Raw genomic sequence first — 13318 nt, forward strand, 5'->3', positions numbered from 1 at the left:
TTGAGCTAGAGCGGGGGAGGAGGGACACAGCACAGGTCTGACAGCGGGCAGGTGGGGGCGTCGCATCAGAGAAAGCTAGCCGTGCAAAACTGTTTCGTGTTAAATGAACTCCACACAGCCCTAATAGTGACAGCAGTCCATCGTCTGCTTCACCACTGCTGGGTAAAGTGAAGGGAGTTAACCCGAAAGCTAGCTGCAGCTTTAGCCAAGGAGTAATCACCTCACCTCCACATCCTGACCTTGGTTTGGAGGCAGAAGCAGTAAAGTTTTCCCAGTGTGGAAGCAACCGACCACAGCAGCATGGTTAAACAGCCACAGAGCCACTGCTTCAGGGGCAAAATGACCAGACGGAAAGACGATGGAAAATGACTGGATTTGTTGTTTCTGAACGCTCCCGTGGGCCCGGTGTTAAGTTCACCTGGACTAGCAGCTACTCCACAAATGCAGCCAACTCCGATTAAATCCCTGACCCCCTTTCCAATCTACCTACTGAACACTAAAGAATGTTAAAAAGAAAACTAATGTAGAGAACACACGCAAACATTATAGAAATAACATCTCACACGTTTTACAGTTTCCCTTTGGAGGTAACGTATTTTTTCATTTTGTTGTTGATGACGGTATGATGACATCACAACTAATTATCCAGTCAAAGTTTATAAGCCTGACTAGTTGACTTCAAAAGTCATCTAAAATGTCCATTCCTACCAGACACCTTGCAGTCTCTAAGTCAGCCAGGAACACCTCTGTAATTAATTACTGACTCTAATGTGACGCCATACATCATCAGATAAAGCTTGGCTCTTTCAAAAAGACAATGATCCCAAACACAGCTGAAGAGCAGAATGACTGAAAAAGAAAAGGATCGAGATCTTCAGGGGTCCAGTCAGAGTCCAGACCTCCTCCTGGCTGAAACGCCGCGTTGGGACCTTAACAGATCTGCACATAAACAAATGTCTTTAAACCTCAATGAACTGGAACAATGTTATGAAGCAGAATGGGCTAAAATTCCTCCACAATGATGTGAGACTGAAAACTTCATAATAAATTATTACTTCAAGTTATTGCTGCTGAAGTTTTAGCTCAGTCTTGGTCAAACGTTAGCACTGTGTAATATGCCATGTTTAGTCATTTATGTAAAGTTATATTGACCTAATTTTTAAAGCCAGATAAGCACCTAATTATTTTTTTAATATCCTAATAAAACCTAAAACTGAAGAGGCTGGTCTTACTTTTTCATGTGACCGTGTATAAGGAGAGATTATGTCCATTACTCACAAATAAGCCTATTGCATTAATGCAATCTGAAACTGGCTGTCATCTAAATTTAAGGCAGCAGAAAATAAATATTTTTCCAAAAAGTTACTTTTGCTACAAAATTTTCCGCGGGCAGAGAGGGAACCTTACTGAGCATGCGCAGAGTGCCTTTACTCTGGCTTGTTTGTGTTAAATGTGTTAAGTTGGACGTGTTTAAACATGTTGGTGTTGGGAGGAAACGTGAAGATGTAATCCAGCACGAGACACTTCTACAGAATGAGAACCAGATTTGTTTCTTCGTTCCTAAATAGATTATAAGACCTTGTGTTTAACTCATCACTCATTTGTGTTTGTGTGATCAAGCATCTTTTGTTCCAGTGAGGAAAAGTAGAGAAACTGGATTTCTTGTTATTAGGTTAGTCAGACAAATGAAGTAGATTTTTTTAAAGAGTCTATTTAACATTTCAATAAAGGCTCAGCTTTAAAAAAAAAAAAAAAGTTCAAAAGATGTGATACCTACAGAGACAACACATTTACACTATACATGGCAGCTTCAAGGATCCTTCTTCACTTTGACTTTTAATTGTTCGGTGCCCTGCAGAGCTCCAGCCTCGAGGAAAAACACTGATCACTGCAGCAATGAGAAGTGTCAGTCATCTGAAATGAGCTCATTGCCTCAGCAGCCTCGCCGGTGACACATTTCTTCTCAGTTTACACACCCAGTCCTTTCAGTTAACTCATTTAGGCTGGTGACCACGATGTGAGTGTGCTGCACCATGTCTATAGGAGAGAAACATCACTAGTTGCTAAAATATAGGCACTAAAAATGTCTCAGGTTATAATTAAAACAGTATCCATCCTGCAGCTGTCTCCTTTCATGGAAACCTGCATTCAGCACTCCAACATAGCAACTTTCCTTCCATCTTCCTTTTCTTCTGTCTTCCCAAATCAGTAAGAAATCCTAACTGTGATGAGCTGCAGGAACTTTCGTTTTCAGTTGTTACTTAAGCTGCTGCCTCCAAGCCGGACTTTGGCCGTCTAATGACCCCCTTTACCTGAAGGGAGGGTTGGTTGTGTAACTACAGTAGTACAAAGGTGTGTTCATGAAATGACGCATTTGGGGGGTAAGAGTCAAACGTGTTAGAGGGACAATTCCTTCTTCTTCTTTTTTTTAAGTGGATATTTGAGTTTAAAAGCTTTCGGTGGCAGTGCGATGCATTGCTGGTTGTGATGCATCTCCAGTGAATTTTTCATGTCCTTCCTGTGTTTCAACCAGGTTTCAACACCAGGATGTGATGTCACAGCAGCAGGTCCTGCCCATTTCTGTTCACCTGAAGAGAGGGAGGGGCCACACTGAACAAGAGAAAGGAAAAAACAAGGAAGAGCTCACAAACTGGCAGGTCGGTGTTGCTGTGTGGTCACGTCCCACTTTGTACGTTGGAGACGAAGAAAAAAGGAATTTACCCTGTTGGTGGGTGTCTCTACGTGGATATGGATGTCCCGGACTCTCCGCATGGGAACATGGGGCTGTTAAGGACCTTTGATTCCTCTGAGTTTGGCAGCTGGGAGAAAATAGGCTCAGGTGGATTTGGACAAGTTTACAAAGTACGACATGTACAGTGGAAAACATGGCTGGCTATCAAGTGCCCTCCGTGTCTTCATGTGGATGACAAGTAAGTTACAGCTGTTCAGCCATGTGTCTCCAGGTGTGAAGGAATTTAGCTCCATTTGCTCGTCTCTGGAACAGATTAGGTGGCTTTATTTATGTGTTTTGTCCTTTAAAGAGCCAAATGCCTTCCTCTTCCTCTGGTTCTAGTCTCTCAGACTTATCACTCGATTACAAGTTTATGGGTAAAAATGAGACAGGCAGAGGTTCAGATGATGAGAAAGTGAACACAAGGCAACAAGTGATTTCCTCTGTCAGTCTATAAAGCTGTTAAGGAGGCTGTGTAGTACCAGTTTTCAGGGATTTGGGCACAGCAGAGTTGTGTTGACGGAGTACAGACACGCTGATTCATTCTCACAGCAAAAAGAGAGTCCACTCTGCTCAGGGTCACAGCCGCTTCTTATCAAGCCAGACCCTGGCATGAAAAGCTCCACAGCTGGTTTCCCCTCACAGACAGAGATGTTATCATGCTCTGACCTCTTGGAGGGGCTCATTAAAATAAAAAGATGCTTCAGGGAGAGTTGCAGAATGGGTCTTTTCCCCAGAAGCACTGCTAGATATTACACAACCTTCTAGAACTGACATGACTATAAATCTTTTTTTATACTACATCAGATTTATTTAAAAATGACCCACCTATCAGGTAACATTTCCACTCTTCTAATTGTGCTTGTACACACACTTTAAATCATGGAATTTGTTTATTTAGTCAAACAATTATAAAAAATGGTATTTTCTTATTGTTTTGAACAAGCCTTCCCGGCTTATCAGATGACAATCATTCATTTGGTCACCAAAACATTTTAAGGACCAACTTCCTGTAAACTAGTAGTGCAACAGAATCATCCGCCAACCCAAGCCACATGTTATCGCCTCCAAACATCTGAAAGGTACATAAACATTCATTTGACTGCAGCCCTCATTGAAACACACATAACATCCAGCAACAGGGACTGAAAGCCCTCATTGTCTGCCTGCTTCGCTGGCTGCCACTATGTGGCACAGACAATTTAAAAAGCTGAAGAACCAGTCTTACTGGGTCTCTTTTTTAAAACAGGAACATTGTTAAGTTCTGAAGAGCTGCTCAGGAGCACTTTGGATTATATTTAACAAACAAGTACCCAGTCTCCCACCTCACATTTGATTATAGCAGCCTGGGAGACCTGTTGCATGTGCCTCCTTCACTTGTACTCACCATAAAGGAAAATTATATCCAGGCTCCCACCTATTGACTTTTTAAGTAATCTGATACACCCTGCATATAATCCATTCAGGACCTAAACAGCTCTTTATGCTAATCTAATCTATTTTAATCGATGTCTAAAAAGCAGAATTCCTAATCCATTTAATCAGATTTTCGCCTTTGAATCACATTCCTCTAAAGCAGTTAGCAGGATTTGTCTTTCTCTGATCTGTTTTCATGAAGAAGCTGCATTTTAAAAGCAACTTGTGTCTGAGATATGTGAGCTGAGGTCATGAATGACTGTGCCGTTTTGTTTGAGGTATGTCAGCGGGGTCAGTGAGCTGATAAAGCTGCAGTGCACTAGATGAGCAACAAAGAACAAGAGCTGTTTAAGCCCCTCGGACTCCGGTGATGCTTTCCAGGCTGGGCTGGAATGTCCTCAGGGTCTTTAAAAGAAGCACTGGGTAGTTAAGGATGTGGTTCACACGTTTAAGATGAACACCGGTGAAAGAATTACAGATGCTCAATAAGGTGCCGCCCTCACAGCTTCCCAGGTTAATGCTGATAAACATTTTGCATAGCTAAGAGCTTAGTGAGGTGATGCACAGTGTGCAGGAATTTAGGAAGTTATTCCAAATATTGCAGCTCAGTGAGCAAAGTAGAGTCCGAGGGTTAATGTTTAATGAGCGGATAGGTTGAATAAATAACTGAGCTTAGAGAGGTGGAACTGTTTTGAAAAGAAAGATGACCCAAATAACTGAAAAACAAACCTCAGCTGCAGATTGTCTTTTGTCAACAGAGCTTGTTAATGTTTAGTTATTTAAAAATCAACCATTTCTTTGTCAAAGGGAGCGCTCAGAGCTGCTTGAGGAGGCAAAAAAGATGGAGGCCGCCAAGTTCCGATACATCCTTCCTGTTTATGGGATCTGCGAAGACCCCCAGGGCCTTGTCATGGAGTACATGGAGACCGGCTCCTTGGAGAACCTGCTGGCCACCGAGCTGCTACCCTGGGAGCTCCGTTTCCGCATCATCCATGAGACTGCGGTGGGCATGAACTTCCTCCACTGCATGAACCCTCCACTTCTCCACCTGGACCTGAAGCCAGCCAACATCCTGCTGGATGCTCACTATCACGTTAAGGTAGAAAACATATATATATAAATTAGATGCACTTCCTCTAGTACTGCATGACAGCACCTGGTCCAACTGGACTCCCAGCAGTCTGACTACCATTTAATGATGACGTCCCATCTTGTTTGAATTCATGCTTGTCTTGTTCTTTCTCTCAAATGTAAGTCGCTTTGGATAAAAGCGTCTGCTAAATGACTGTAGAATAAAATAGAACAGAATAGAATAGAATATGCAGATGAGATCCGTTTGACAGATGGCTCGCCTTCAACAGTTCAGTTAATACTCGCATTAAAAATTAAATGCACGCAAAACCCCAACTCTAAATCACACATAAAACTTGTAATTTTAAATTGAATACTAACAAAATGACATATCTTGGAGTCACTATACCATTGGACTGAATGCATAACTCAAATTATAATGCTTTCACACAAAATATAAAAGTGGATTTTGGAAGATGGGCACCTCTGACCACTGGTCTGTTTGCTGGGATAAAACTATTTTACCAGGTCTGTTGTTTCTTTGTCACCCTCTGCTAATTTCAGTTTCCACAAAACAATTTAATTACTGAAAATGAATGATCTCACAATTTATTTGTCAGATAAAAAAACCCAGAATTCAACAGAGTAACCGTTACCAAAAGACCAAAGTGGATTGTCTTTACCCTGCTTACACACAGCTTCAACACCTGGTTAGACTACGTGACAACAGATATGAAGCCAGATGGAAAGATCTGGAACTTAGCCAGTTAGATATCCCTCTACAGTCTTTTATTGGGTGATACTGGCCTACAGAAAAACACATGTCTAAATTAAAACCTGGATTGAACAAGGTAAAAATTTAATCTGGAAAGGAAAATACAAATACTAAGGTGGGTGGGGTATGATGCAGACTTTAAGCCAGCACATCTGGATGGGGTGTTTAAAGAATAGACTTGGAAAGGTAATACTGTAAAAGCTCTGTAAGTCCAGAGAAAGTTCCAGGTCCAATAAAACAGATTTTTATAGATATCTACAACTGAGACACCATCTTCATAAAAGTAAAGTTAGAAGGTAGAGTTCTGATGATCATTTACATGTTTGCCGACATTTATAAAGGAAGGGTCCATAAAAGGCTGATCTCTTCTATTTTCATGTTTACATTCATACAGGAAGCACTCCAGCCGTTATGTTAGGACCAAATGGGAGAAATAAGCCGATATCACGCTTATGCTGCTCAAGCTCCCCTCCAGGGACTTTACCTGGAAGACTGATAGTAGTTTTTTTTATTACCCCTAAAAATAATTCACTTCAAAATGGTAAACCTGAATCTGGCAACTCTGGCTGACCATCACCACCATACTGGGCGGAGATGATGGTGAAAATTAACAGGTAATGAGTTTTGAGATTGACTTTTGTTTTTAAGAAAAAAAAATCCAGTTTAAATGAGTCTGAACAACTTATTTAAATAACTTATTAAAATCTTACTGGTGGCAGGTTAAAAAACAAACTAAAGATAACTAAAGATGGCTGGAGAAGAGTCAGCCATAGTAAAACATATTTGTGAAATAGGCAAGGCAGATTTATTTGTATATCACATTTCATGTACAAGGCAATTCAAAGTGCTTTACATAAAACAGTAAAAGCATTACAGCGGGGAGCAATAACAAATGCATAAAAAACATTATAGGACATAAAAGAAAGACAAAGCTAAAAGATAAAATGCAAGAAAAAAATTCCACTGCAGGGAAAACAGTATTTAAACATGATCAAGTTAAAAACTTTAAGCTTAAAAGAACCAGATGCAGATCTGGACTCTAAATAAAACTAGTGAAATGCAGCAGCAAACATAAATAAGCTGAGTGTTTATTACCCTTTTTCTTAAAAAAAAAAAATTCTGTCTGTAAGCACCATAACTCAAAAAGTTATGAACGGGTTTTGTTTAAATTTTCAGGAAAATTAAGGAATGGAATAAAGGAACAGTGATTATAATAACTAGTTATAATAATAATAATAATAGTAATAACAGTAATAATAATAATAATAATAATAATAATAGTAATAATAATAATAATAGTAATAATAATAATAATAATAATAATAATAATAATAGTAATAGTAGTAATAATAATAATAATAATAATAATAATAATAGTAATAATAGTAATAATAGTAATAATAATAATAATAATAATAGTAATAGTAGTAATAATAATAATAGTAATAATAGTAATAATAATAATAATAATAATAATAGTAATAATAATAATAATAGTAGTAATAATAATAATAATAATAATAATAGTAATAGTAATAGTAGTAATAATAATAATAGTAATAATAATAATAATAATAATAATAATAATAGTAATAGTAGTAATAATAATAGTAATAGTAGTAATAATAATAATAATAGTAATAGTAATAATAATAATAATAATGTATCATTATTATCGCTTTCTGTGCTGAGCAGACACTTGTCAGACATGTAAAAGGGTAAAAATCAAGCTAGATTTAAAAAAATAAATAAATTTATCACTTTGTTAAAAAAACATTGGATGATGGTTAAATTTCTTTCAGAGAATCTGGTTGAAAAGTGCTTTTTTTTCACATATGTGCATTTTGTGTGTGTGTGTGTGTTTATTGCCTGCCATAACCTTCTACTGTTGGATTATTAGGTGGAATAATTATGGATTGAGAAAACACCGTGTGTAACTACAGAAATTTAATGATCAGCGTTTTCATTGCTGGGAAAAATGTGACGTGATCTCAAACCCCAAACGAAGTCTCCATTTTAGGGCTTCAGTGGGAATTCCAGCCATGAGGCCCTTTCGGTCCCCTTCGTTCATTTTAAAAATGGGAGCCCTCACGTTCTGTGGACAGACACGTGTCTCATCAATCTCTGTGCAACCTTTAAACTGCTCAACTCTGAAGAAAGCAGCGGGTGGGAATGTGATTTCTGGAGTTTAATACCTGGATGCAAACACCTCACCCGGGCCTGTCCCAACAGGATTAATTTAGCTCCCATTAAACCTCCCTCTGTGAACATGTGTGTTTGTATGGGTAGGTGTGTACTCTCCCATCCTACAGGTTGGGACATGGCTGTGTTGCCCTCATCATACCACCGAGTGCACATAATAAGAGCTTAGCGGCCTGTCACACTCACCGGGCAAAGTTAGTCATCACCGCTGCGGTGTTTCATGTAAAAGGCAGCATGGCTGCCCTGTTTGAAGAGTTGTTTTTCTTTCTGGTACAGATATCTGATTTTGGCCTGGCCCGGTGGAATGGCCTGTCACGGGCTGATGACATCAGCAGAGATGGGTTCTGTGGCACCATCGCCTACCTGCCACCCGAGAGCATCATTGAGAAGGACAGGGTGTCGGACACCAAGCATGACGTGTACAGGTTGGTGTTCTGTTGCATGCAAAGTTGTGTAAATTCTAAATTTTTTGTTCTGGGAATAAGATCTTTTGTTTGCATGTTCAGTTTGATCTGATTCATAGCAATCAATTATTTGTAGAGTGACTTGATTTGGTGCACATGTTGTGTTTACTGACAGCTCTGAGTTATACTGTGAGGCTTAAAGACACATGCCCTTTTCTTGGTAAAATGATAATGTTTGATTAATTCCTGTAAATAACCTTTTTTTTCTCCTTTTTTTTGTCTCTGTTATAGTTTTTCTATTGTTATCTGGGGCATTCTCACACAGAAAAAGCCCTACCAAGGTGAGCATTGTTCTAAAATAATTAATAAATTTTTATTCCTTTATTCCTAAGGTTGTCATGGTAACTGTAGCTCTGGAATGGGATTTTGAAGTTTTTAGATGTATAAAACACTTACAAATTAGTTCTAAAATACAAAGTTAAGTTAAGATTCATTCATTCAACCAACTTTTGGAATTGTCCCCCTTTAATTATTATTCACCTGCAACGGCAAACTTTCCGTCTATTTTTAACCTTTCAAGGTGTGTGCACAGAAGCTTTAGTGTACACATTTGCTTTCTAAATTCCTGAGCAGGCAGGTAGACGGGGCCAGACTGGCAACAGAGTGTTTGTTTTTCATTTTCCCAGGCATATCAGGTAGCTTTCTGAAAAGCGGTGTCTGAGGTGGCCAGGGGTTGGCACTGCCTACGTTGATCCAGACATAATTAAAAAGTGAGAAATGGCCAGGTTACCACTCCTGTTCGCCTTCCTTCTCCATTTATGAAGGGTATTATGGGTACAATAGGAGATGAAGTGGCTGTAAGCTTCTGCTGTTTGCTGTGAATCACTGACTTGGCAGATCCCAAAGTAAGACAGAAAGAAGCCGGGCCGTTTTTGCTCCCATGGGAAACGGCAGCACAGGCTTCTCACCTGGAGAAAGAGGGTAAAAGATGAGTACAGTTGGCTCTTCATATAGGCACTGGCGCCTACCACCACCCCAGGTTAGGGTGTAATCCAGTATGTTGCAACTGATCAGTACAAGACAAGCTATTGTCAGACCAACAACCGGAACCCTGTGTCCCATAAAACTGAAGCAACCCTATGGCCGTATGCTCTTTGAATGAAAGTTTCTTTACTAACGAGCCTTTTCTCTATCATTTTCTCCCCTCAGGAGAAAACAATATCCTGCAGATCATGGTGAAAGTAGTTAAAGGCATTCGTCCAGACCTGGGTGCAGTGCCACGAAGTCGACCTTCTGCCTGTGCAGGTTTTCTGACCCTCATGCAGCGCTGTTGGGTCACAAAACCTGAAGCCAGGCCCAGCTTCCAGGGTGAGCTACATTTGGTACCAAGGGGCTTTTATCTTTTTTTCCCCCCTATTTCTTATCTTTTAAATGTGCTAAACTCTCGTTGCCCCCCTTGTTCTTGCAGAAATTACATCTGAAGCTGAGGAGCTCTGCTCTAAACCTCAAGAAGAGCCAAAGACCCCGACTTTATCATCATCTGAGCCAGAGCCCACGTCCCCTAATCCACTCACCAGTAACCAGGTAGGACATAATGGCACCACATTTATGATTTCTACAGTAATGGCTCCGCTAATTCAATCTGGTACCAACCTGTCATTTAAAATATTAGTGTAGCCTCTAAGATTTTTAATAAATTTTTTTAAACAACAGAAGTGGCCCCTATAATTATGTAGTACTGCTTTTCCTCATACCTGTCCCTGCTTTAAAGCATTTAACTGACTGGTCAAATGCTTCTTTATTAATGTATAACTATCTACCTGTACAACAAGCGACTTATCTTTTAAGCGCTCCAGACAGGATTACGAGTTTGTAAGTCATATATTTGGTCCAGAACAACCATTACATCAGAGACAAGGAATGTTGAGACTGTGGTGTGCTTACTGGAAACAAACATCCTGCTGTCTGTAGAAGCAGGAGATAAGCTGTGTTTAGTTCATGATTGTTTCCAGTTTGATTCCACAAATTATTAGTTATTATATTTAGTAGTTGGATGTGGAATTTTAAAAGAGTAAAGAATGTAAATAAAGTCAGAGAGCTGTTTGTCCATAGACTGCATACTAATCTGGATTTTTCCACAGGGTAATGACAACAAACCGGTTCGTCCAAAGTCGGCCATGTTGCCTGAGAAAGATTACAGCCTATCAGAGCTGCTGAGCCAGGTGGATTCTGGGATCTCCAGGAGCTTCGATCGAGTGAAGGAAGACAGCTGCCACAGCAAGGAGAACACTTGCAAGAGGTTGTCTGGGATCTCCTCTGCAGATTCGGCTTTCTCCTCCCAAGACTCCATCACCCTGTCATTTGAAAGGGAAAACACATTTGGTAGGAGCTGGTTAAAGGTCTACAGCTGAAAGTATAAACTGTGAACACAACTGTAGACACCTAAAAACAGTGACTGATCATTTTTGTTTTTTTTACCGCACAGATTCTGCTGAAATCCAGAAGCGGAAGCTGTGTGAAGCCATTAGGATTAAAGATACTGCCAAGCTAATGAAGATCCTCCAGCCTCAGGATGTTGACCTTCTCCTTGATGGAGGAGGAAGTCTGCTCCATCATGCCATCACTTTGGTTAATGAGGAGGCTGTCAAGTTCCTCCTCTTGAACAATGCCAATCCTAATCTTGCAAACACCCGTGGCTCCACGCCCCTCCACCTGGCCACAGAGAAGCACATGAAGCCGCTGGCTGAACTTCTGCTCAGTCGGCGCTGTACTAACGTAAATGCAAAAGATGAGGACCAGTACACAGCTTTGCACTGGGCAGCTCAGAATGGAGATGAGGCTATCACACGTCTGCTGCTGGACCGAGGGGCGGCCATTAACGAGACAGATGGCCAGGGCCGCACGCCGGCTCACGTGGCTTGTCAGCATGGCCAGGAGAATGTAATCAGAGTGCTGCTGAGCCGTGGCGCTGATGTTCAAATCAAGGGCAAGGACAACTGGACGGCACTCCACTTTGCTGCCTGGCAGGGGCATCTGGGCATCGTCAAGCTGCTGGTCAAGCAGGCTGGTGCTGATGTGAACGGCCAAACGTCAGATGGCCGCACACCGCTGCATCTGGCATCCCAGAGAGGGCAGTATCGAGTGGCGCGGATCCTGATTGAACTAGGAGCAGATGTGCACATGACGTCAGCTGGGTTAAACACACCGCTACACGTGGCGGCAGAAACGGGCCACACCAGCACCTCGCGTCTTCTGATCAAACATCAGGCGGATCTGCATGCCCAGAACACTGATGGACTAGCGCCTCTCCACCTGGCCTCGCAGAAAGGCCACCTGGCCACAGTAAAGATGCTGATAGCAGAGGGGGCAGACCCCTACACATCCAACCGAGCTCTGCGCACCCCCTGTCACCTAGCAGCAGAAAGTGGACACTGTGAAGTTCTCAGAGAGCTGCTCCTTCACTGTCCAGACGGAGGTGCCCTATCAGATGAGCAGGGCCTCAGCCCGTTACACCTGGCGGTGCAGGGAGGACATTCTAACGTCATTAAGATGCTGCTGCCGCAGGTCTGCCAGGACTTAGTTACAGAGAGCGCGGTGCAGCCGGGGCCTGAAGAGTCCACACCACAGCAGGTCAGGCAGCTCCAGAGGAAAGTTGTCATCCTCAAACTGACCGAGCACAAGGACAAAGACAGCCCAGAATCCAACAACTCGCACTGTGCTTCAGCACCATGCTAACGAGAGCAAAGACATTCTCCAAATTGTACAGAACTGTCTTCCATGGCATTTCCCCCCCAACTCCTTAGCTGCCTCGCACTTTGGCAGGGAGTTATCATTCCAATCTTAAGTGATTTTTTGGACACTTGGAGCACTGCAAATGTTTCCTAAAGGATATGAAAGCTCAGATGTAAATAGCAACCTGTAAATAGAAATTATAAATACCTGTATCTTGTTTATTTTAGCTTTTTGTTTACTTTTTATTAACAAGCTCAATTTTTACTTGGCAAGAATATGTTGTGTATTGACTTTGATGATTGGTTAGCAACGCTCTGTGTCCTTTGTGGATCCTTTTTTTTGGCCCCACTCAGACTATCAGTAACATTTACCAGAAGACGAACTGTTGCATCCAGAAAACTCTTGAAGATTTTGTACCTGTAGCAAAGCAGTGCTGCATCATTCATTAAAACAGTTTAAAACTTTTGTTTTGTTTGATGTTTTCATTATTTCCTTCATAAGTTTAATCTTTCATGCAACACTGAGCATGACAAAACTTTAATTTTACTCACAACAAAATAGTCTGTTAGATATTTGCACATATGGGCTCTTTACTTCCACCTTTAAACTAATATTGCTACTAGCAAATTTGCATTTTGAAGAAATTTCAAGTTACCACAGGCTTGTTGGAGAAAGCCTCGTTTCAGAGTCAGCTTGCTGCTGCCTCAGCTGCTCATGTGAGGGAATGATCAGCCTTGATCTTGGCTAGAGTTGGCATGTCAACATCTGCAGCCTCAGCTGGAGTGTTATTATCTTTCTGGATCTACTTGGGCGCACGCTCAGATTGGCACAGACCATGGGAACTGCCCCTGAGGGGGATCACAGGCTGGAAGATGATGGATGGGTGAGAAGGGGCGCTAATGTACTTACCTGCAATTCCAGCCTGTTGGCTAATTCCTACGACCACTAACTTTTCATCACTCACTAAAACCAACATGCCCCCACCCC

At 41.3% G+C, this 13318-nt stretch overlaps 1 protein-coding gene across 1 annotated transcript; it reads left to right on the forward strand.

The window, feature by feature from the left end:
* The first annotated feature begins 2634 nt into the window (after nucleotides 1-2634).
* On the forward strand, nucleotides 2635-12796 carry ripk4 (receptor-interacting serine-threonine kinase 4). Its single transcript, XM_042008942.1, has 8 exons — nucleotides 2635-2930; nucleotides 4955-5246; nucleotides 8472-8620; nucleotides 8891-8940; nucleotides 9809-9967; nucleotides 10068-10183; nucleotides 10741-10981; nucleotides 11085-12796. The coding sequence occupies exons 1-8, from the start codon at nucleotides 2749-2751 to the stop codon at nucleotides 12332-12334; spliced, it is 2439 nt and encodes an 812-aa protein (XP_041864876.1). The 5' UTR covers nucleotides 2635-2748; the 3' UTR covers nucleotides 12335-12796.
* Nucleotides 12797-13318: the final 522 nt, after the last annotated feature.

This window comes from Melanotaenia boesemani, chromosome 15, assembly GCF_017639745.1.
Source record: "Melanotaenia boesemani isolate fMelBoe1 chromosome 15, fMelBoe1.pri, whole genome shotgun sequence".
Classification (NCBI taxonomy): Eukaryota; Metazoa; Chordata; class Actinopteri; order Atheriniformes; family Melanotaeniidae; genus Melanotaenia; species Melanotaenia boesemani.

Bases quoted from the DNA above. Each gene is read 5' to 3' on its own strand.
- ripk4 (XM_042008942.1), top strand. From the start codon at position 2,749: ATGGATGTCCCGGACTCTCCGCATGGGAACATGGGGCTGTTAAGGACC. The intron at 2,931-4,954 runs GTAAGTTACAGC...TCTTTGTCAAAG, and splicing joins TGTCTTCATGTGGATGACAA to GGAGCGCTCAGAGCTGCTTG. The intron at 5,247-8,471 runs GTAGAAAACATA...TTTCTGGTACAG, and splicing joins ATGCTCACTATCACGTTAAG to ATATCTGATTTTGGCCTGGC.